The sequence below is a fragment of the Perissodus microlepis genome, chromosome 16 (assembly GCF_051167445.1).
Source record: "Perissodus microlepis isolate ML-2025 ecotype Zambia chromosome 16, ASM5116744v1, whole genome shotgun sequence".
In the NCBI taxonomy this organism is placed as follows: domain Eukaryota; kingdom Metazoa; phylum Chordata; class Actinopteri; order Cichliformes; family Cichlidae; genus Perissodus; species Perissodus microlepis.
Window position 1 is genome coordinate 27888776 of NC_140476.1, and position 25055 is coordinate 27913830.

Genomic DNA, 25055 nt, shown 5'->3' on the forward strand with positions numbered 1-25055 from the left:
GGCAAATCTCCGTTAACGAGCTACCACGCTAATGCACTAGTTCCCACCAATGTAATTGAGCATTGCGTGGCACATCCAACATACTGTTTTACTTTAGTCCATGACGCGCTTACCTTCAGGGTCATACGTCACATTAAAACCAAAATAGTTCCAAACGCCAGATCTGAATTAGGGTAGGGGAGCTTCAATTTGCCATTTTGCAACGTGAGCTTAACTTCTGTCTCGCTAGCTTTCCCTGCGGTCAGTGAATCTGCGTTCGACTACTCCGCCTAGGTTGCACTGTCGAGCACAGATCCACTGAGCGCTCAACACAGACAGCATCGTCAGAAGAAAAGTTGATAAAATAAATTTAAAAATTTGTATTGTTCGATACATATGCATATCGAACCGAAAGCACTGTATCGAACGGTTCAATATCGATACGAGTATTGTTGCACCCCTACTAAATACATCATCTTAGATTAGTGTAAGGGTTACTAGCAAGTGCCTTTATCCTGTAAAGAATACACAGCTTTTCAGATTCCAGGAATAGGTTTTTTTCAGTACACCGTTTTGCATTTTGGTCTTCACTGGGGCACCTGCAACTTTTCGAAGGTTGATGGACATTACCCTTAATGGTTGTTCCAAGTTTCTAGCTGCCTATCTGGATGATGTGGCGATTTACAGTGAATCTTGGGAGGAAAACCTGCAGCATCTAAAGGTTGTGATGGTAAAGATCCAGAAGGCTGGTTTGAATGTGAGCAAGTGTCACAAACAAGGATGCAGTGGACTCAAGAGCAGACTCAATTGCTCGAGGTATGTACAGTTTATTGAAAGGAAAAGGAACTTAAACAAGACTGGGTCTAACAGAAATCATTTGCAGGAACTGAGGGAGGCCCGAGGGCGGAGAAACGGACGTAGAACACAAGAAGAACACGGGCGGGAACTTCTGCAAACACAGGAAAAGGGTTTTACTGAATGGGAAACAATTAAAGGGCAGAGGTGAGTGGTACTAGTGGAGAGTCTTGTGCTTACTTGAAAACACCGGCTATTAGGCGGGGAAGGGGTTGCCGTGGGAGCATCCCAGGGATGGTTGAGAGTGTGGGGAAGCTGGTCCAGGTTCCAAGGTGTCCAGGGAAGTTGAAGTACGGGCTGGAGGGCAGGCTGAGGAGAAGATGAGTGTGTGGTCCTAGGGCTCTAGGCAGACTGGAGAACGGGATGGAAACAGAACCAGCGCTGCTGATGAGTATGATGGGTGATGAATCTGGAGAACACAGGAGACGGAGAACACATTAACCCACGATCCAGGCACACGGAGTCCGAGCACAGAGGAGGCCAAGTTTACTACTGGTGGTAGCAGGACGAACTGGCGAGGAGTGGCAGGCAGTGCTGGCTTAAAAACCCTCTAGATGGAGCCCCGGAAATTGGAAGCAGGTGATGAGCTGGCCAACTCCACCCCAGGGGACGGACAACAGGAACCTGGACCACACCCGGCCAGACACTCCCACAGCATATGACAGTAAGTGTGCCTGGGCACAAGAAGAAGTGAAAGATCTAGGATACATTGTTGGCCATGGACAAATAAAGCCGCAAATTAAAAAAATAAAAGCTATACAAACAATCCCCAGACTTAGAAAACAAGAAGCAAGTGAGGTCATTTCTGGGCTTTGTTATGGTCCTGGGTCGGTGACCCAGTGTTTTTGTTTTTGTACTTTTACTTTTGATTTCATCATGGTTTGTGACTGTTTGTGTTTTGGGTTTCTGTCCCAGTGTTTCTAGCTCCCTAGTTTCGTGGTACTTTCTGAGTTCTGATTTTTAGGTTTTGTTATTCGACATCCCAGTGTTAATTCTGTGCTCCCTTTGTTCTGTGTCATCCCTACCTGTGTATCCCCTCTAGTCAGGTCTCTGTGTAAAGCCCACGTCTCTGAGTCTGTGTCTTCGCGTGTGTTTTGAGTTTCTTGTCTTATTGTGAAAGTCTGTGTCTTATGCCAGTGTGTTCAGTTTGCGTTTCCACTGTCTCGTCTTGTCGATCACAATCAGCTGTGCCTCCCTCCTGTGCGTAGTTTCCTCGTTCCCTTCTGTGTATTTATAGTGGGTGTTCACTCATGTTTGTTGCTAGTCCGTCTGTGTTTCTTCTCTGTGTGTTTCTCCCAGAGTCGTCCGTTCGGGTTTTTTTTGTTAGTCACTCCCAGTCTAGGTCACCTTTAGGTTTTGTTTCTGTTCGCCATGTTTCTGATTGTGCCACCAGTGTGATAATAAAAGCTCACTCACTTCCAAGCCAGTGCCTGCCTCTGGATCTTGTCTCTCACTCATCACACGTCTGCCCCACGCAGCCGTGACAGGCTTGGTTGGATGGTATCCAAGTTTTATTCTCCATCTCTCAACCTTGGCAGCCCCTCTTATAGAATTAATGAGAAAAAACACCTCTAAAGTGATGTGGAATGATGGCTGTGAACATGCCTTCCAATCTTTAAAGAGAGTTTTCTGAAGCACCTGTTTTGCAAAGCCCTGGATCAGAGAGTAGCTGGTTTAAAAAAAACTTGCACTTTTCTTAAGTAAGAAGCTGTTTGACAGGGAGAAAAAGGTACTCTGCAGTAGAAAAAGAAGGACTGGCAATTAAATGGCCTACTGACTCTTTAAAATATTACCTCCTTGGAAGAGAATTTACGCTTCAGACGGATCACAGACCCCTGGTATAGATGCACTCCAAGCCACATCAAAATGCAAGGATACTGTGCTGGTGCCTAGTGCTCCAGCCTTACCAGTTCACCATCCAGCATTTTCCAAGAATCTTATTGTCCAAGAATCTTATTGCTGACTATCTTTCCATTTGCCGGATATGTGTCAACCAGAAGGCAGGGTAGTGAGTAATGTTGGGAAGCACTAATGCAGCAATATGTTTGCAAGTTACATCTGTGGTAGCTATCTTGTTTTTCTTGTAAAGAGGGTAAAGCCCAACTTAATTGCAGTTCTTTTATAGGCCAGTTTGAATTGAGAAGGTGTGGTCTCAGAGTATATAAAGCTGGCAGGAAACGGATAGGGGGGCATTTTGGAAGTTGCTGAACACATCAGACATTACTCATCAGAGTAATGTCTGATGTTCCACACCACACCACTCTGCTTAACATTTTCTAACCAGCCTATAGCACATATAAACAACAGATGCCGACCTTTTCCTCTGTACTTTTTCACCTCAACTGTTTCACTTTTGTTTTCCCATCTTTATCAAACACTTCTTCCACACAAAACTCTGTTCTACAAGGTGCATGAGTACACAAGGAAGACAGGGCCGACTGAGATTTGATTGGGGAATCCAGTGTCAGTAATGAAAATGAACAATGGGTTGCTCTGATGGTGAGCAGCAGCCCTTCAGGCCGGCCTGTATAATTGTATTGAAAAAGAAAAATAATTATACCGACCGGTCGGTCCACTGGGCTAATGCCCAGTATGCCAGATTACCAGTCTCTGAACACAACCCACATACTTGACTGTGCTGCTTAACCAGCAAATTTGTTTTCCTTACAAATGTGACATTATGTGAGGGTAAATAAACAGCCTTTCCAGCAGTACAAGATTCATTGCCAAAAAGCAAAACCGACAAAACACACATTTTCCTACCTACTTGTGCTATGTTTATATACATGCCACTCAGATATCATGTCACATATAGAGTAATAAATGAACCAGTGAAAGAGACAGGATAAATAGTCAATGTAACAATGAAAACAACCCAGGTACATGGAGCTCTAATTAAATCCAAATAAATGATAGCAGAATTAACAAAATACATCTAATGTAAAGCTAATTAAAATTTCTACATTTCTGTGCTTTATCATTATTCATTCTTCATATATTTATTTCTTGAATTAATAAATTAAAGAAATTCGACAATATTAATGTCGAATTTCAGTTGATTTTTTTTCAGTTAGCTGTACCTAAATCACAGTTGGTGTCTATATAAAGAACAGTGCATTTGTATAACTTTTTTATTAATTCCTCTACCTTAAGATCTTAGCTTTCATGTTATTAGAACTTTTCATGTCTGAAACTATATTTCTCACACTCTATTCTCTTACTGAGCTTAACAAGTGGCGACTTAAAAAATAAAATCAAGAAAAATGTAAATCGACAGGTCTAGAAGAGAGCTATGAGAACATTAATCAACAGTAAAAGAGGTTATTATATCAACATGAAAAGACTAATTCCTCTTACTAAGGTACCTGTAGGAACAGTTCCACTTTTATGTTATGAATCATCAGTACTATCAATTTTAATATTACTAGTAATATTTAAACAGCAAAATAAATAATACTGATGTTAAACGATTTTTTTTTTTCATTTTATATTTCTTTCCACAGACGATTCCACGATAATTTTGGCCTGACAAAGCAGCTTTTTTAGATGTTTTGAAATTTCCTTCATTTTGAGCCCATATACAAATGGATTAAACAAAGGGTGATAGAGCACAATTTGTAATGTCATTACTATGCGTGCAGTTTTTGGAAAATCTAGTTCCACCCGAGCTATGCTTATATCATACACAAAGAACACAGAGGCACTGATTAAAACTAAGAGATGGGGTAAACAAGTCTCTGCAGCTTTCTTCCTAATTTCTTTGCAACTTTGATAAGAAACAATAAATATTATTGTGTATGTGAAAACTATGAAGAGCATAGGAAGTATTACAAGATCTAGTAAACTAACCATACCAAAGACAGTAATTAATCTTGATCTTTGACACTGAAGAGTGTAAACTGCATTATTACAAAATATTCCTTTTATATTAGAGTCACACAGTTTAGCTTCAGCACTCGCTATTGCTTGGACAGCAACATGACAAGCAGGTACAAGCCAAGCCACAACAAGGAAAATACTCACAGTAGTTTTTGTCATGATAGCTTGATATTCCAGAGGTTTACATATAGCCACATATCTGTCATAGGCCATGGCAGCCAAGAGAGGTAACTCTGAACCACCTAGAGTGTAAAACATAAAAAACTGAAAGAGACAGGCTGAATATGTTGTGACTTGTTTTTCAGATAAAAAGTCAATCAGAAGTTTTGGGTACATAGTTGTGCTGTAAAGAACAGAGTTAAGTAGCAAGGCTGCAATGAAAATGTACATAGGCTCATGGAGGTTTTTATGAGTAAAAATTAAATACACAATAGTAGAATTAGTGCAGATTATTAGAATATATAATGTAAACATAGTAAAAAAGAAAATATATCTGTAGTTGTTAATTTCCGTGTACCAATCCAGAGTTAGAAAGGTAACATTTAACTCTTTCTCCATTATTGTTTTCAAAGACAAAACATTTGCTCATAAAACAAATTGCATAACAACTATTGAATAGAAAACTTTTAGAATTATGCCAACATGCAACAGGCGTTTTTCTGCTTTTCATAAAGGTCTCTGAACTTAAAATATATCTTGGAGAGCATTCATTACCAAGATTCATACAGTTATTCATACAAATCTGTGGCAGGTTTTTATTATTTTGCTTCATCCTCAAGGGAGGGAGAGTTCTGAAACCTCATTGTTCTGCCTTTTTGTAATTGATGCTTTGGGAATGTACAATTATTCCTTCCATTCTGTTCAATGTGAACATTCAGGATGGAAATGCTATCTCTCCTTATAAGTATAAAATTAAAAGTAATACAATAGAAGAGTAAAAAATAAAAATGAATAAAGTCAATAAGAACAGTTGTCTCTCATACAGCAGTTTCAAGGTGCCAACATATGTTTTCAACATACAATAAATGTTGTTCTCAAATCATTGATTAGGTGACTTCATAGCAGTATTCATGTTGGTGATGTCCTTTGTGCAAAAACTGTTCAAAAGTCTTCTTTTGTTTGTCCTGTATCATTAGCCCAAGGACAGAAATTCTTATACAAACTAAGTGCAAAAATAAATAATGCAATTTGCATATGACCAGAACAATAAAACAGTGGGTTATTTGGTTATGTTCATCAGTGTGACAGCCTGGGGGGGAAGAAACTCTCTCTGTAGTGTGTAGTTTTTGTAAACAGCGCTCTGTAGCACCTGCCTGAAGGCTGCAGTTTAAAGATTTTGTGTCCAGAATGTGAGGGGTTTGCAGAAATGCTTTCTGCCCATTTCCTAACCCAGGACCTGAACACGTTCTGGATGAAAGGAGTCTCTCAAGATTCAAAATCTTTTTTCTGTGGTCAAACTTTCAAATGTTTTTTAGTGTTCCTGTGCAAAAGAGAGTGTGGGTTTTGATTTATATTCAAGTTTTATGGCAATAGTTTCTCCATTGTAAGATGGACTCACACACGCAATGGGTGTGTTCACAGTTTTCTGTGAGTGTTATATGTTTTGGTTTAATTCCTGTTAAGATTTGCTAGTTCTTAGGTTTTGGTTTCTGTGCTCCCTCTGTTTATTGTCTAGTCTGTGTCTTTCTGCTCTCCCTGGTCCGACATCACCTGTCTAAGTCATCCTGTGTTTCCCTTCTTTCTCCCATTTCCTGGTTACCACCTTGTGTGTTTTAGTCCTTTGCCATTCCCTGCTTGTTGTCGCATCGTACCCTCATACATGTGGTGTTCCCCTGTAACTTCTGGTTTCCTGTTCCATAGCCCTAACTTCTAGTTTTCCTGTTTTGTTTTTGTTTTGAAGTATTCAAGTGTTTTACATGAAAATACATTTCTCAGAACAACACAATCATTGTCTTGTGCTGACTGAATTCCTCCAGTAGCGTGACTTCTGTTGGGTCTGTCTAGCACAGGCCCACCGCTGGAACGAGACAATTTAACTACACAGCAAAAGCATTGAACACCAAGTAGGCAAAGTTCTTTATGTTACTCATGCATGAGGGAGAGAACCACAAGCGCCATTCCTTCACTTGACCCAGTCGCTCTCGTCCACTTCCCCCGTAACACTGCTCTTTTATTGAGGTTACATGAATATACATAGGTTCATTAATATATCGTTAATATACTGCCACGGTGAGCAGATGTTTACCGTGTATGCTTTTGCTTCCTTACAAGTAAAGTAAATGTGTTGGAACTCGCTACTCTGTGTGTCTCACTTTATAAGAGAATTTTATTTTTTTCTAACAAGCCTATAGCACATTTAAACAACAGAAAATGACAGGCACATTTACATTTCAGGATTCTAAAAAAAAACAGAATATCAATATATAAGAAAAGTTGAAAGGTATTGTGGTATTGTGGTGGGGCATCCATGCAGGAAAGGCGGACGCACCTGCACGGCATCCGCAATAACGCCCGCTGAGTTAAACACGGGTAATTAGGATTTGTAGGTGGGAATAGAGAGTTGGTAGTGGTGTGATGTGTTTTGGTGGTGCTGTCACTTGGTGTTCGCTCTCTTCTCACTTCCTGTTCCTGCTCAAACACAGTGGTGTTTTTCAGTAGCTTATCTGCTTAGCAGTTTAATTAAAAACTTTTAGATACATTCTTTTTTCATAGTATAATCTTCACGTGCTTGATCTGAAGCACACTTTCTGTGTACTCACTACCTAATTCACTCACTTTGTCTTTACCGTTTCGCTAGCTTATCTTAGCTTGTAGCAAACAAGTTTGTAGCAAACTCGCTAGCAGCATGGCCTCTTCACCTGTCCCTCCTGCACTTTCCTGCTCATTGTGTCAGATGATTAGTTACTCCTCGGCCTCCTTTAGCAGTAATGATACTTGTAACAAATGTAGCATATTTGCAGCTCTGGAGGCCAGGATTACTGAATTGGAGACTCGGCTTCACACCCTTCATTCACCCGTAGCTAGCCAGGCCCCTGTAGCTGGTGCAGCAAAAGATAGCGTAGGCCCCAGTAACTGTTCCCCGGCGGACCCCAAGCAGCTGGGGAAAGAGGGCGGCTGGGTGATGGTGAGGAGGAAGCATAGTCTTAAACAGAAGCCCCAGTTACACCACCAACCAGTTCATGTGTCTAACCATTTTTCCCCACTTGGCGACACTCCCGCCGGGGGTCAAATTCAGGTAATTGCTGATTCTGTTCTCAGACATGAAGCTAGAGACACCTGCAACCATAGTCAATTGTCTTCCAGGGGCCAGAGCAGGCGACATTGAAGGAAATTTAAAACTGCTGGCTAAGGGTAAACGTAAATTCAGTAAAATCATAATTCACGTCGGCAGTAATGACACCCGGTTAGGCCAATCGGAGGTCACTAAAATCAATATTGAATCTGTGTGTAGCTTTGCCAAAACAATGTCGGACTCTGTAGTTTTCTCTGGTCCCCTCCCCAATCAGACCAGGAGTGACATGTTTAGCCGCATGTTCTCCTTAAATTGCTGGCTGTCTGACTGGTGTCCAAAAAATGATGTGGGCTTCATAGATAATTGACAAACCTTCTGGAGGAAAAAATAAACAACTTAAACATAAAAAATCACAAAGAAAGTACAATTTAGTATCCACATCTTACTCAAAGAGTAAAACAGTGAAATGTGGATTATTAAATATTAGGTCTCTCTCCTCCAATCTCTGTTAGTACATGACTTAATAATTGATCAACAAATCGATTTACTTTGCCTTATAGAAATCTGGTTGCAGCAGGATGAGTATGTTAGTTTAAACGAAGCAGAGCAGAGCAGCTATCTGAACGCTACTCCAATAGAGGTCAATTATCTTGTTAATAATGTTACCGCCTCACTATGTACGACTCTGGATACTGTAGCTCCTGTGAAAACTAAGGCCTCAAATCAGAAGTATCTGACTCCGTGGTATAATTCTCAAACATGTAGCCTAAAGCAGATAACTCATAAGCTGGAGAGGAAATGGCGTGTCACAAATTCAGTAGATCACCCTTTAGCCTGGAGAAACAGTTTGTTGCTTTATAAGAAAGCCCTCTGCAAAGCCAGAACATCTTACTATTCATCACTGATTGAAGAAAATAAGAACAACCCTAGGTTTCTCTTCAGCACGGTAGCCAGGCTGACAAAAAGTCTGAGTACTGTAGAGCCAACTGTGATATTTATAGAGATTTTATTTTGAAAGGTCAAATGTATGGCGGAAGGAGAATATAGAAAAGAGAGAGAACGAAAAACGTTACATGAACAAGTTAGCGCTGCAGACTGTGTTGCCGCTGCAAGCCTGAGAATTAAAGAATGGAACTGAGAAATACTGAACGTGTCATCATTAATGTTTGAGGCATGCAAACATTACATTGGCGACGAGAATAAAGGCTACAACCAAAGTAAGACGAAAGAAGTTGCCCTGCGGGGAGTTTAGGAGACAAGAACATGGCTGCACACGCTTCTCCACTTCCACCCTTCGACACGGAGACCGACCTCGGTTCTGTCAGACCTCGCTGGATGAAATGGCTTCAGAGGTTTGAAAATTACACCACAGCAATGAATATTACTGGAGATGCGAGATTAAGAGCATTATTGCAGCATGTGGCTGGTGAAAAAGTGCATGACGTTTACAACACGTTAGCAACAGATGGCGACAAGTACGCAGATACAAAACAGAAACTGTCAGCATTCTTTGCGCCTAAGAAAAACGTGCAGTATCAGATTTATGTGTTCAGGAAAGTGGTGCACGAGTCAGGTGAAACGTTGGACAACTATCACACCAGGCTTAGGATTTTAGCCAAAAACTGTGAGTTTGCAGACATGACTGCAGAGATTAAAACACAAATTATCCAAAGCTGTACATCATCACAGCTGCGTAGAAAAGCACTCAGAGAACCTGATTAACGTTGGATGATCGATTAAATTATGGCCGTGCATGTGAGTTGTCTGAATTGCAAGCTACAGGGATGGAAGCTGACAAGACAGCTGCAGTTAATAAAGTACAGCACAAAACAGGACGTGACACCACGGCTAGAAACAAATGGACACCCTCATGACAGCCAAATAACCGCTGTCGAAACTGTGGAGGCAGATATCCTAATGAGCAAGACTGCCCAGCGAAAGACAAAATCTGTAATTCTTGTGGCAAATCCAATCATTTTGCAAAGCAATGTCGCTCAAAGAGAAAAGAGACACACTGTGGAAAGAGGTATAAGAAAAACCTGCCACCGCAAACTGTTCATCAAGTAACTGATAGCGCTGCACATGTGGAGACAGGTCACACATCCAGCAGGGATGATGCTTATGTATATGTGGTGAACACAGCTCAACATCCTAAACTCCCACACACTGAAGTCAGAGTAATGGGCACCCAGATACCGGTGCTAATCGATTCTGGGGCCACTGCTAACTGCTTAACTGAAGCCACCTACAACAAACTGACACCACGTCCTACGTTAACTTCTACAGACATCAAGATTTACCCATACCACTCATCTACGTCTGGATCTACCGTGTTCTCAAAACTTGATCTCAGGGCAGGTTACAACCAACTTGAACTACACCCTGACAGCCGCTACATTACAACGTTCACTACTCATCTGGGACTTCGGAGGTATAAAAGACTGAGCTTCGGAGTTTCTTCTGCAGCTGAAGTGTTCCAAAATGCTATTCATCAGACACTGCAAGGACTGAACGGAGTCAAAAATCTCAGTGATGACATTATAGTCTTCGGCAGGGACCAGGCTGACCATGACAACAATCTTACAGCTCTCTTTAAGCGACTATCAGAGTCGGGTCTTACTCTGAATCGAGAGAAGTGTGAATTTAATAAAACAAAACTTGAGTTTTTTGGTTTCATCTTCTCCGCAGGTGGCGTTTCAGCAGATCCTAAAAAGGTTGCAGCAGTTCAACACGCTCCCAACCCAAAAACACCTGCTGACATCAAAAGTCTCCTTGGCATGGCCAATTACTGCTCGAGGTTCATCAGGGACTTCTCATCAACCTCTGAGCCACTGCGCAGGCTCGCACACAAGGACACCCCTTGGACATGGGGTCAGGACCAAGAAACTGCGTTGTAGGCACTCAAGGTCAGTCTCACTAGCGACACGACGATGTCCTACTTCTATCCCAGCAGACAGACTGAACTGATTGTTGATGCTAGTCCAGTAGGACTGGGCGCCATTCTCTGTCAAAAAGATGAAAAGGGGATTAAGCACATTATTGCATATGCAAGCAGAGCACTGAGTGATGTGGAAAGGAGATACTCGCAAACTGAGAAAGAAGCACTCGCCATTGTGTGGAGTTGCAAACATTTCCATTTATATGTCTGTGGACATCCATTCACACTGGTGACTGATCACAAGGCACTCAAAATCATCTGGAATAACCCAAGATCAAAACCACCTGCCAGAATCGAAAGATGGGGACTGAGACTTCAGCCATATAACTTCAGAGTGGAATACAGAAAAGGTGCTGATAATCCAGCTGACTTTATGTCACGTCATCCAGTGCCAACACAGGAGAATGAAAGTGCTCGTGCATGTAAGGTTGCAGAAGAGTATGTTAATTTCTTCTCTTATCACTCCACCCCAAAAGTCATGACACTTCAGGAGATAAAAACAGAGACTCTGAAAGACCAGGTTCTGCAGGAAGTCATCGGTCCCATCAGGAACAACACGTGGCATCTAACAGATAAATCCCAGCATGCTGACATTTTGAAATCATTCAAACGTGTTCAAAGTGAACTAACAGTAGCTGACTCATCTGACTTCATACTCAGAGGTACGAGGATAGTTATTCCAACTGTTCTACAAGAAAGAGCATTACAACTGGCACACGAAGGGCACCAGGGTATCGTCAAGACCAAAGCGCTACTATGTACCAAAGTATGGTTCCCAGAGATCGATCGGAAAGCAGAATCTGCAGTTCAAAACTGTCTGCCATGCCAAGCTAGCACACCTGTTACACACACCGACCCTCTGCAGATGTCACCATTACCCGAAACATCCTGGCACAGTGTCAGTGCAGACTTTTATGGACCGCTCCCTACGGGGGAATACCTGCTCGTTATCAAGACGAGTATTCTTGCTATCCAGTCGTTGAAAGTGTACGCTCAACATCAGCATCTTCTGTTATCCCAGTCATTGACAAAGTATTCTCCATTTTGGAATCCCAAGGACTGACAATGGTCCTCCTTTCAACAGTGAGGCTTTCTCACAGTTTACAGACTACCTAAGATTTCATCATCGCAAAATCACACCTTGTTGGCCTCAGGCGAATGCTATTGCTGAGAGATTTATGAGAACCCTAGGCAAAGCACTGAGAGTTGCCGAGACACAGGGCACACCATGGAAACAGCAACTGAACATCTTTCTTCGTGAGTACAGATCTACACCTCATAGCACAACGGCGAGCTCACCAGCTGAAATACTGTTCCAACGCCAGCTATACACCAAGCTCCCTTTCTTTAACATCACTCCACGGAAGTGTTCAGATGCTGAAGTGAGAGCAAGGGTTGATAGTGCAAAGATCAAGATGAAGGTGATCGCAGATGCAATCCGTCGTGCCAGACAACAAATTATCCACACCATACAATGCAAAACCCTACACAGTGACCAAGGTTAAGGTTCTGAAATTACAGCTACAAGGGATGGACACTCGATTGTCAGGAATGCATCACTCTTCAAGAAAATCAGACATGGACTTGAAAATGCCCCACCTGGATGGCATGTCGACCCCGCCTTAACAGACAAGCCCAGATACCCAGTCAAATCTAACAGACGCGTACCTATGCATCTGTCTGATTACATCAGTTCTAAGACTTGAATATCTGAGTGACCAGTTAAAGGGTACGCTGTGTGAACATGTTTGATGTTCCTGAATCTAACACTGTAACCTGTATTCTAGTGTTGAATGTTTATAGTGTTTAGTCAGAGATCTGCGCAAATGCAGTACTGTTCAAATTGATGTTTAGGTGTGGAGAAACTTAAGTACTGATAATGTTCAGTGATTTTATCAGGTTTGTTTGTCATAGGTTCAGATTAATAATTCACCTTGCTGAGTGCCTAAGTTTGTTTAAAAAAAGAAGGAGAAAGGAGGTGATTGTGATGTTTATAGAGATTTTATTTTGAAAGGTCGATTGTAACGTGGAAGGAGAATATAGAAAAGAGAGAACGAAAAACGTTAGATGAACAAGTTAGCGCTGCAGACTGTGTTGTGGCTGCAAGCCTGAGAATTAAAGAATGGAACTGAGAAATACTGAAGGTGTCATCATTAATGTTTGAGGTATGCAAACATTACACCAACCATCCCTTTAATGTTAACTAGTAATGACTTCATGAATTTCTTTACAAAAAAAAATTTAATCATTAGAGAAAAAATTACCAATAATCATCCCACAGATGTAATATTATCTGTCACAGACTGCCGGGGCAGACTGTGTGGAGTGAGTAGAGGACCCAAGAGCAGACAGAGGCGAGGAGACTAAACTGGACTTAACCAAGGCGAGCCTTTATTTACAGCTGAAAACTCACGGGAAAAAAACAGAGTAACTGAGGGAAAACCTGAACATAGACTGGGAAACTATGACTCTTACTGTGATTTTATACTATGACTAAACAACATACAAACTATGACTTACTATGACTTGACTGGGAAACCATGACAAAGGGTAGGGGAGATAACACAGACGACGTGACATTGAACACAGCAAGATTGAGGACTAAATACACTCATGAGGTGATGAGGGGAAGTGGAGACACATGAGAACACAGCTGACTAGAATGAAACATAATGACAACCAGTGTACGGACGCGTTATTAAGTAACACATTACAGTAACTACGTTATTATTGTGGTAACAAGCACGGTAACTAGTTATTATGCCAAAATCAGGAACGCGTTAATTGTTACTGGGATTTAGATAAGGTCGTTATTTGTTACTTTGTGTGTTGTGTTCGACCTATCTCGGAAACTCGAGTAAACGCCGTTCTGGTTAGCCTCGTCAGAGAAGTTGGGATTCCAATATGTCAATGCCCTCAAAAACGGTTGTTTTGCTAGCCCTCTGCAAAAACAAATTACTACTAAACACCTGTGCAGCCATAGCTGGACTCGGTGGGCTGATGGTGATTTTTCGTTTTGATATGCCGATGTCTTTTGTTTTGTTTTTTTTCCGTAATGGTATAAACAATGAAAGGTGGTGGATTGGCCAAATGCTGGCAGATGTGTAAAAAATTAACTCAACTGTTTGGTGGTGGCATCGCGGAGCTTCCACAGATTCAGTAACATTAGCAAGAAGTGGAGGCCAGCAGGTGGATGAGGGAAAGGGGAGGCAGGAGGACGACAGACCCGAGGTGGCCGAGTCTCAGGTGAACTGAACTTCAGGTAAGAAGTTAAGACCTGCAGTCTGTCTGGGTCAGATATAAGTTTAGGTGTAGTTTATTTTCATTGTGCTGACTTTTTACAGTCAGTTACAATAACTCGTACTGCATACTAGCTAGCATGACGGACTTTATATACTGCTGGGGGGTGCTATGATGTTACTGATGTTGAACTTTATTTTGTTCATAAGGTTAGTTATTAGAGTTGCCAATTGTCCTGTAAAAACCGGAATCGTCTCGTATTCAGAGAAAATATTACGCAGTTTGTATTGAGGTGAAAAGGATCGCAGTTTGTCCCATACTTCAGCTACAAAGAAAAAAAAGACACAAAGCTGGAGTTATTCTGCATCTTTACGCTGCAAAGCTGTCTCTTCTTCTCTCATTCTCTCCCCTCCCTCTCCTGTTTCTACTTCAATCATGAAACTAATCAGTGATCAGCTGATCGGCTTTTCTCTCGTGCTTGTTTATCGCCCACTTTGCGCCAGAAAGAGGAAACCATCGGATGTCGCGCTAAACAACAGCAGCACGTTTAAGCTTGATCAGCTGTTGTTAGAATTTATTCAATATTAATTTCTAGTATCAGCTGATGTTTGCTGGAGCCACAGCTGTAAAAGCTGCTGGTCATGATATCGGTTTGGATATCTGGTGAGAGGGAAACATGAAGATGAAACCAGAAGATGTCCTTACTGAATCATCAGAGTTGAACAGGTGATGGAGAAACAGGTTTACCTTTTAGGTGACATGAATGAGTTGAAGGGAAGTTATGAACTGTTTCTGAGAGACAAATAACACCAGGATCCTTTTTTTTTTTACGTAGCTCACAGCTGGTAACTGTGCAGGGGTGGGTCTAGCAAAGTTTTGCCAGGGAGGCCAGGTAGGGAATTAACAGGGAAAGAGGGGGAACAAAGTAATACTTTTCTTTCTTATTCTCATTTAAAATGTCTAGCTTTTAACAAATAATTATCTGAATCTTACAACAAACGATTGATAGAATGATACATATATACCAACAAGACAGTGTACATCACTGTCACAACAGCGTTTTCTTTCATTCAAAGGCTTTATGGTTTTTCCTATAATGGTGGGCCGGTCTCTAGTCAAAATGCCTGGGCTGATTTTTTGTCCCAGTCCTGCCCTGTATGCAGCTCATCTTCCTACTAGGAAGGCAGAATTTCCGAGTACAGTTGAAAGCACCATGGCTGCAGTTTTCGTGTTGGATGTAAAAAGCGCACGTGACGCTGTGACGTAAGTTAGAATCATGGCGTCAGTCAACGACGGTCCAGGCTTGGGATTTCTCTTTTGGAAATATGCACATTATTTTTTCCTTTCTGTTGGTAGGTAGCACAGTGCACTTGTGGCAGGATAGTGCTAACATGTAAGTAAGCTAGAAGACTGGCAATCTTGCTGGGTATCCAGTTAGGGAAGCAATACATTAACAAGAGAATTCTGAGTAAAACCAAAGTTACTTTCCCTAGTAACTAGTTACTTTGAAGTTACTAATTTAAAGTAACTTACCCAACACTAATGACAACACAGGGGAGAGTGAAACTAAATGCAGTGAACAAAGAACACCAGAGTCTTTCAAAATAAAACAGGAAACACAGAGACATAGACATGAAAGAAACTTGACAACAAGAGCCATACAGACATGACCAGAGATGGGCAGTAACGCGTTACTTGTAACGCATTACTGTAATCTGATTACTTTTTTCAGGTAACGAATAAAGTAAGGGATTACTATTGCAAAAATGGTAATTAGATTACCGTTACTTTCCCGTAGGAACGCTGCGTTACTGCGTTACTAAAACCGTGATTTTTTTGCGAGAATGTCTCATGACAGTGACGTAAGCGAGTGCGACGTTTGTGACAACAGCTGTGTGCAGATCAACAGTGCATCATATATCGAGTGCGGGAGAGAGTATGAGTATGCAGAGAGTATGCAGCGTTTAAAGCGTGGAAGTACTGACCTTACTTTGAGTTTGATTCCATAAAAAGTGACAAAACCATTTGTGTCCGTTGTGCGTGGGAAGAAAACTTCTTTTTAAAGCGAAAAAAACCCCCCCAAACTTCCAAGCAAGCACCGGGAGTGCGCTACGACGTAATGGGAAACTCACAGAGAAACTCGCGGATTCTTCAACTGACCGCTGCGGCACACCTGCACCAGAGCACACCTCCGCCTACCCTACTCCTGCTTTACAGGTGAAAATAGAGCAACAGGACCGCTAGTCTTTGATGTTATTTATTTTCTGCTGTGTTTTACTTGCATCTATTTGAAAGAGTGAGTGTAAACACACACAAAAAATATTTTATGTGCTGGAATGTGCAGAAAATAAGTTTAAATGTTAAACAAATTTCTTCCAGTCAGAGAATGTTGCATATAATTAAATTTTTGCTTGATGCATAAAGTTAAAACTAATAAAACAAGTTTTAAAAAGAGACTTTTCCATTTGATTACATTTTGTATGATGGATTATGCAGAAAAAGTAGAATTGGGCTGAAAGATCTAGCGCTTTATCACCTATTCAGGTTGTAAATCGTGTTTTTAAAAAGTAACTAAGTAATTAATTACTTTTGAAAATAAGTAATCAGTAAAGTAACGGGATTACTTTTTTGGGGGAGTAATCGGTAATTAGTTACTGATTACTTTTTTCAAGTAACTTGACCAACATCACATGACCCAGTGCCATGACAATTATCTAGAGCTTCTTTCAGTACCATTGATATTCATTTAGACTCTTTTTCTCCAATTGATCTTTCTGATTTAACTTCAATAATTACAGGGAGTGCAGAATTATTAGGCAAGTTGTATTTTTGAGGAATAATTTTATTATTGAACAACAACCATGTTCTCAATGAACCCAAAAAACTCATTAAAATCAAAGCTGAATGTTTTTGGAAGTAGTTTTTAGTTTGTTTTTAGTTTTAGCTATTTTAGGGGGATATCTGTGTGTGCAGGTGACTATTACTGTGCATAATTATTAGGCAACTTAACAAAAAACAAATATATACCCATTTCAATTATTTATTTTTACCAGTGACACCAATATAACATCTCCACATTCACAAATATACATTTCTGACATTCAAAAACAAAACAAAAACAAATCAGCGACCAATATAGCCACCTTTCTTTGCAAGGACACTCAAAAGCCTGCCATCCATGGATTCTGTCAGTGTTTTGATCTGTTCACCATCAACATTGCGTGCAGCAGCAACCACAGCCTCCCAGACACTGTTCAGAGAGGTGTACTGTTTTCCCTCCTTGTAAATCTCACATTTGATGATGGACCACAGGTTCTCAATGGGGTTCAGATCAGGTGAACAAGGTGGCCATGTCATTAGTTTTTCTTCTTTTATACCCTTTCTTGCCAGCCACGCTGTGGAGTACTTGGACGCGTGTGATGGAGCATTGTCCTGCATGAAAATCATGTTTTTCTTGAAGGATGCAGACTTCTTCCTGTACCACTGCTTGAAGAAGGTGTCTTCCAGAAACTGGCAGTAGGACTGGGAGTTGAGCTTGACTCCATCCTCAACCCGAAAAGGCCCCACAAGCTCATCTTTGATGATACCAGCCCAAACCAGTACTCCACCTCCACCTTGCTGGCATCTGAGTCGGACTGGAGCTCTCTGCCCTTTACCAATCCAGCCACGGGCCCATCCATCTGGCCCATCAAGACTCACTCTCATTTCATCAGTCCATAAAACCTTAGAAAAATCAGTCTTGAGATATTTCTTGGCCCAGTCTTGACGTTTCAGCTTGTGTGTCTTGTTCAGTGGTGGTCGTCTTTCAGCCTTTCTTACCTTGGCCATGTCTCTGAGTATTGCACACCTTGTGCTTTTGGGCACTCCAGTGATGTTGCAGCTCTGAAATATGGCCAAACTGGTGGCAAGTGGCATCTTGGCAGCTGCACGCTTGACTTTTCTCAGCTCATGGGCAGTTATTTTGCGCCTTGGTTTTTCCACACGCTTCTTGCGACCCTGTTGACTATTTTGAATGAAACGCTTGATTGGTCGATGATCACGCTTCAGAAGCTTTGCAATTTTGAGACTGCTGCATCCCCTCTGCAAGATATCTCACTATTTTTGACTTTTCTGAGCCTGTCAAGTCCTTCTTTTGACCCATTTTGCCAAAGGAAAGGAAGTTGCCTAATAATTATGCACACCTGATATGGGGTGTTGATGTCATTAGACCACACCCCTTCTCATTACAGCGATGCACATCACCTAATATGCTTAATTGGTAGTAGGCTTTCGAGCCTATACAGCTTGGAGTAAGACAACATGCATGAGGAGGATGAAGTGGACAAAATACTCATTTGCCTAATAATTCTGCACTCCCTGTATTTCCTCCAACCCATCAACGTGTCTTTTAGACCCCATTTCTACAAAACTGCTCAAAGAAGTCCTGCCATTAATTAATGCTTCAGTCTTAAATATGATCAACCTATCTCTAATAATCGACACATATTAAAAAAACATGTAAGACTGCTTTCTTCCGTTGGCACAACATCTCTAAAATTAGAAATATCCTGTCTCAGAGTGATGCTGAAAAACTAGTTCATGCATTTATTACTTCCAGGCTGGACTACTGCAATTCATTATTATCAGGATGTCCTAAAAACTCCCTTAAAAAGCCTTCAGTTAATTTTCAGTTAACGCTGTAGCAAGAGTACTGACGGGGACTAGCAAGAGAGAGCATATTTCTCCTGTATTGGCTTCCCTTCATTGGCTTCCTTTTAAATCCAGAATCGAATACAAAATCCTGCTCCTCACATACAAGGTCTTAAATAATCAGGCCCCATCTTATCTTAATGACCTTGTAGTACCATATCACCCTCTTAGAACACTTCGCTCTCGCACTGCAGGCCTACTTGTTGTTCCTAGAGTATGTAAAAGTAGAATGGGAGGGAGAGCCTTCAGTTTTCAGGCCCCTCTTCTGTGGAACCAGCTTCCAGTTTGGATTCGGGAGACAGACACTATCTCTACTTTTAAGATTAGGCTTAAAACTTTCCTTTTTGGTAAAGCATATAGTTAGGGCTGGACCAGGTGACCCTTAATCCTCCCTTAGTTATGCTGCAATAGACGTAGGCTGCCGGGGGATTCCCATGATGCATTGAGTTTTTCCTTTCCAGTCACCTTTCTCACTCACTATGTGTTAATATACCTCTGCATTGAATCATACCTGTTATTAATCTCTGGCTCTCTTCCACAGCATGTCTTTATGCTGTTTTACTTCTCTCACCCCAACCGGTCGCAGCAGATGGCCGCCCCTCCCTGAGCCTGGTTCTGCCGGAGGTTTCTTACTGTTAAAAGGGAGTTTTTCCTTTCCACAGTCACCAAAGTGCTTGCTCATAGGGGGTCATATAATTGTTGGGATTTTCTCTGTATCTATTATTGTACAATCTACTGTACAATATAAAGCACTTTGAGGCGACAGTTGTGGTGATTTAGCACTATATAAATAAAATCGAATTGAATTGAATTGAAGCAGCCAAACTAATAAAGATGGCCTGCAACCTTGTTCTGTGGACTTGCCATGTGTCATTCACACCACACTGGTGCCGAAACCAAGGAGCATGGCATGGCGGGTCCACGCCGGAGCCAGGAAAGGGCGGAGCTCGTCCAGATGGTGTCCAGCGGGAGCAGTCAGAGGAGGTGTGCCGCCAGCAGGAAGAGCTGCGGTACCAGACTGAGCGTCACCTGGAGAGCATCGCGAATCTGGCAACTCTGCTCCGGGCCTGGTCAACACCGCCACCGCAATGCCCACCGGTGTATCCTGATGGTGGGGAAGCAGTGGTGGAGCCATGTGGGCCACCTCAGCAGCCAGGGTCAGTGGTCGAGGCGTGCGGAAGTTCGCGCCTGCCAGAGGAGGGGAAGCAGCCGGGTGAAGGACTGCTCCAGTCGGAAGCGGTGGAGGAGCTGCTCTTGCTAGATGTGGATGAGGTGCGAGAGGGTCCATGCCTGCTGGTGGTGGAGGAGCCACTGCGTGAAGAGCTGCTCCAGCCGGGAGAGGTGGAGGTCCCCATGCCAGGGGAGCCTGCTTGACCTGAGCCCGAGGTCGAGGTGCCAGCTGTTCCTGTTCGGATGCCGGCCGAGCCACCTGTGAGCAGGGGCTCACGAACGTGCCTGCAGGCCCGTGTTTGCGTTCAACATGGTCAACCTTCGGACCAGCTGCGCCGCCACTGCAGGTGCCTCCCCACTTCAATCGCAAACCAAACCACCACCACATACCGCCATCGCCCGATTGAGATGGGGTATGTCTTGGGGCGTGGCTTGCGGTGCCATGCGGAGAGGGTGGACACACCTGCGCGGCATCTGCAATCACACCCACCGAGTTAAACATGGGGAAATAGGGTTGTGTTTTTGATTGTGGTGTGATGTATGTCCGGCTGGTAGCTGGTGAGCTTCAGCTGTGATAAATAAAATGGCTCAAAACCAAAACTTGAGCCGTGGACTCGCTGTGTCTCATTCACACCACAGGTATATTTTGGTGGTCATTAAATTGTGTTCCGAATTTGGCAAATTCATGATGATTCAGGTCATAAATCATGACACACTGATCTGCTCTGGATAAGCTCACATTAAAAGTATTAGAATAGGAAGTACTACCCTTAATTTAATGGGTGTCGGATCAATACCAAAATTTTCAGTTTTGCAGAACACTAACTAACATGTAAGTAAATTTGACACATTTTGCTGCATCTATTTGTAGTTTCAATGACAGCATTTTTTCCCTCTCTACTTTTTCACCTCAACTGTTTCACTTTTGTTTGTCCATCTTTATCAAACACTTATTCCACACTAAACTCTGTTCTACAAGGTGCATGAGCACAAAAGTAAGACAGGGCCGACTGAGATTTGATTGAGGAATCCAGTGTCAGTAATGAAAATGAAGAATGGGTTGCTGTGGTGGTGAGCACCAGCCCTTCAGGCCGACCTGGATAATTGTATCGACAAAGAACAATAATTATACCGGTCGGTCTGCTGGGCTAATGCCCAGTATGCCAGATCACCAGTCTATCCCTGAACACAACACACACACACACACACTCAACTCTGCTGTTTAACAACAAATGTGTTTTTCCTTACAAATGTGACATTATGTAAGGATCAATAAACAGGCTTTCCAGCAGTATAAGATTCATTGCCAAAAAGCAAAACCGACAAAACACACATTTCCTTACTTCTTATGCTATTTTTATATACATGCCACTCAGATATCATGGCACATACAGAGTAATAAATGAACCAGTGAAAGAGATAAATAGTCAAAGTAAAAATGAAAACAACCCGGGTACATGGAGCTTTAACTAAATACAAATATCTAATGTAAAGCTAAATTACAAAGCATTTCTGTGCTTTATCATTATTCACCCATTATATATTTATTTCTTGAATTAATAAATGAAAGAAATTCGACAACAATAATGTGGATTATACAGGTGATTTTTTTCAGTTAGCTGTACCTAAAGCACAGTTGGTGTCTATATTAAGAAAAACTTTTTCATTAATTCCGCTATCTAAAGATCGTAGCTTTCATGTTATTAGAACTCTTCAGGTCTGAAAATGTAATTCTCATTCTCTTACTGAGCTTAACAAGTGGAAAACTAAAAAGTCAGAAAAATACAAATGTAAATCGACAGGTGCAAAAGAGAGCTATGAGAACATTAATCAAAAGTAACAGAGGTTATTATATCAAAATGGAAAGACTAATTCCTCTTTTGGAATTAAGGTACCTGTAGGAACAGTTATTCCATGTTTATATTATGTATCATCAGTACTATGAATGTTAATATTACTAGTAATATTTAAGCCGCAAAATAAATAATACAAATGTCATCTCTTCAAAACATGGTGACAGTTTGGTAAATAAATTAATGAAAGTGATTTATTTTCCATTTTATATTTCTTTCCACAGATACAATGATGGTGTAAAACTCATTATAGAACAAATGACTGTACTTAAGATCCAGTTTTAATACAAGAAGTTATTTTGCCCTGATAAAGCAGCCCTTTTAGGTGTTTTGAAATTTCCTTCATTTTGAGCCCATATACAAATGGATTAAACAAAGGGTGATAGAGCACTATTTGTAATGTCATTATTATGCGTGCAGTTTTTGGAAAATCTGCTTCCACCCGAGCTATGCTTACATCATACACAAAAAACAAACAGGCACTAATTAAAACTAAAAGATGGGGTAAACAAGTCTCTGCAGCTTTCTTCCTAATTTCTTTACAACTTTGATAAGAAACAATAAATATTATTGTGTATGTGAAAACTATGAAGAGCATAGGAAGTATTACAAGATCTAGTAATGCAATCACACCAAAGATGATAATTAATCTTGATCTTTGACACTGAAGAGTGTAAACTGCATTATTACAAAATATTCCTTTTATATTAGAGTCACACAATTTAGCTTCAGCACTCGCTATTGCTAGGACAGCAATATGACAAACAGGTACAAGCCAAGCTATGATCAGGGAAATACTCACAGTGGTTTTTCTCATGATAATATGATATTGTAGAGGTTTACATATAGCCACATATCTGTCATAGGCCATGGCAGCCAGGAGAAAAAACTCTGAACCACCTAGAGTGTAAAACATAAAAAACTGAAAGAGACAGGCTGAATATGTTGTGACTTGTTTATCAGATAAAACGTCAATCAGAAGTTTTGGGTAAATAGTTGTGCTGTAAAGAACAGAGTTAAGTAGCAAAGCAGCAATGAAAATGTACATAGGCTCATGGAGGTTTTTATGAATCCAGATTAAATACACAATAGTAGAATTAGTGCAGATTATTAGAATATATAATGTAAACATAATAAAAAAGAAAATATATCTGTAGTTGTTAATTTCCGTGTACCAATCCAGAGTTAGAAAGGTAACATTTAACTCTTTATCCATTATTGTTTTCAAAGACAAAACATTTGCTCATAAAACTAATTACATAACAAGTATGAATGGAAAACCAAAAACAAGACAAAGACTTTACACAGTCATATGAGTATGTGGCAGGTTTTTATTATTTTGCCTTATCCTCAAGGGAGGGAGAGTTCTGAAACACCATTGTTCTGCCTTTTATAATTGATGCTTTGGGAATGTACAATTAATCCTTCTTTTCTGTTCAATGTGAACATTCAGGATGGCAACACTATCTCTCCTTATTAAAAAAAATAAAAGTAATACCAGATTAGATGTGTAAACAATGAAGAGCAAAAACTAAAAATGAATAAAGTCAATAAGAACAATTCTCTCTCACACAGTAATTTCAAGGTGCGAAAATGTGCTTTAAACATAAAATAAATGTTGTTCTCAAGTCATTGATTAGGTGACTTCATAGCAGTATACATGTTGGTGATGTCCTTTGTGTAAAAACTGTTCAGTTTTGTGTGTCCTGTATCATTAGCCCAAGGACAGAAATTCTTATACAAACAATGTGCATATGTCCAGAATAATATAACAGTGGGTTATTTGATTATGTTCATCAGTGTGACAGCCTGGGGGAAGAAACTCTCTCTGTAGCATCCGGTTTTTGTAAACAGCGCTCTGTAGCACCTTCCTGAAGACAGCAGTTTGAAGAGTTTATGTCCAGAATGTGAAGGGTTTGCAGAAATGTTTTCTGCCCATTTCCTAACCTGAACATGTTCTGGATGAAGGGAGTCCCTCAAGTTTCAACATCTTTTTCCTCTGGTTGAACTTTCAAATGTTCTTTAGTGTTCTTGTACACAAACAGTGTGTGGGTTTTGATTTGTATTGAAGTTTTATGGCAATCCTTACACTTTCATCATACTTTGAAATTATTATTGAAAGTTTTACTATTTATTGATGGAAAGTCTAAACCAGGGGTATGCAACCTTTTTGATGATGAGTGCCATTAAAAATTAAAAACTAAAATTTCCTCAGAGGTCAATATGCCATATAATTGCATTAGCAATAAATTTAATAACGCTCTATATTAACAGTTACACACTATATAGAACAACTTTATCGAATTATATTTGTTTGCAGATGTTTGCAGATGTTGGCAGCTATCAGCGAATAGTTATCAGCTATTTTGAAACAAAAAATGACACTTTTTATCCATAACAAGAACTCCATAACAGCAAATGAACTGTACAACAGAAAATGCAAATGCTATTTATGGTCTCCTCACAACAATGATAAGAAAAATAAACTGGGCCAATATGGCATGTTTGTTAATACAGAGATACACATGTTAATGTGATCTCTGTTCTCCTACTCAGAGACACAGGTCTCCGAGTGTCCAGCGCTCAGACGGCTACCTAAGGACACTTATGTGAGAGAAAATCTGCTTACACACAGTGTAGAGCCAAATACTGTCAATAAGGCCTCTGCAATGTTCTGAAGACAGTTAAACTTGTCAGGTCGTGATGTCCAGCAGGTGGAAATGCAAGCTCCATGAACACGCACAGCTGTGGATTCCAGCTGCGTCTGTAGTTCTGCAAACTTTGACCCCCACAGAGTCGAGCTTGTCAGTTCAATCAGCTGCATTTCGATGTCCTCTGTGTCCAGGCAGTTAATGCGAGAAATATCCAGCTGCTCATTGGTGCTAACATTGGTCCATACACCTGAAAGTCCCAAAAACGCATTGTGAATTCTGTCTCGAGTCTATGAATGTATCCGTGTATTTCCACGGTGCTGATGCTGCGCTGAGCAGACAGCTCCTGAAGCATTTGAAGTGTTGGAAATTTCAACATCGCTTGACAAAAACTGCCAGCTAGCAACATCCCTCTCACCGGTAGGCTAAGTTATTTTTAGCCAATTACAAGTTGAATCTCGTAGTTTGGGTTGTTAGCTAAGTTTCTGTCATTAAGGAGCAGCACAACTAATGTGTCTATGCGAGCTAATTTGCGACGTGCACCGCTGGCCCGGCCATTTATTTTTTAA

The 25055-nt window shown here is 41.0% G+C and overlaps 2 protein-coding genes across 2 annotated transcripts; both read right to left on the minus strand.

The window, feature by feature from the left end:
- Window positions 1-1010: 1010 nt before the first annotated feature.
- On the minus strand, window positions 1011-5271 carry LOC146371096 (olfactory receptor 13C2-like). The gene is made up of 3 exons (XM_084955040.1): window positions 4340-5271; window positions 4192-4199; window positions 1011-1243 (listed from the first exon to the last, which is right to left on the minus strand). The coding sequence occupies exons 1-3, from the start codon at window positions 5269-5271 to the stop codon at window positions 1011-1013; spliced, it is 1173 nt and encodes a 390-aa protein (XP_084811166.1).
- A 16832-nt stretch (window positions 5272-22103) lies between these two features.
- On the minus strand, window positions 22104-23051 carry LOC146371097 (olfactory receptor 6N2-like). Its single transcript, XM_084955041.1, has one exon. The coding sequence runs from the start codon at window positions 23049-23051 to the stop codon at window positions 22104-22106; it is 948 nt and encodes a 315-aa protein (XP_084811167.1).
- Window positions 23052-25055: the final 2004 nt, after the last annotated feature.

Bases quoted from the DNA above. Each gene is read 5' to 3' on its own strand.
- LOC146371096 (XM_084955040.1), bottom strand. From the start codon at position 5,271: ATGGAGAAAGAGTTAAATGTTACCTTTCTAACTCTGGATTGGTACACG.
- LOC146371097 (XM_084955041.1), bottom strand. From the start codon at position 23,051: ATGGATAAAGAGTTAAATGTTACCTTTCTAACTCTGGATTGGTACACG.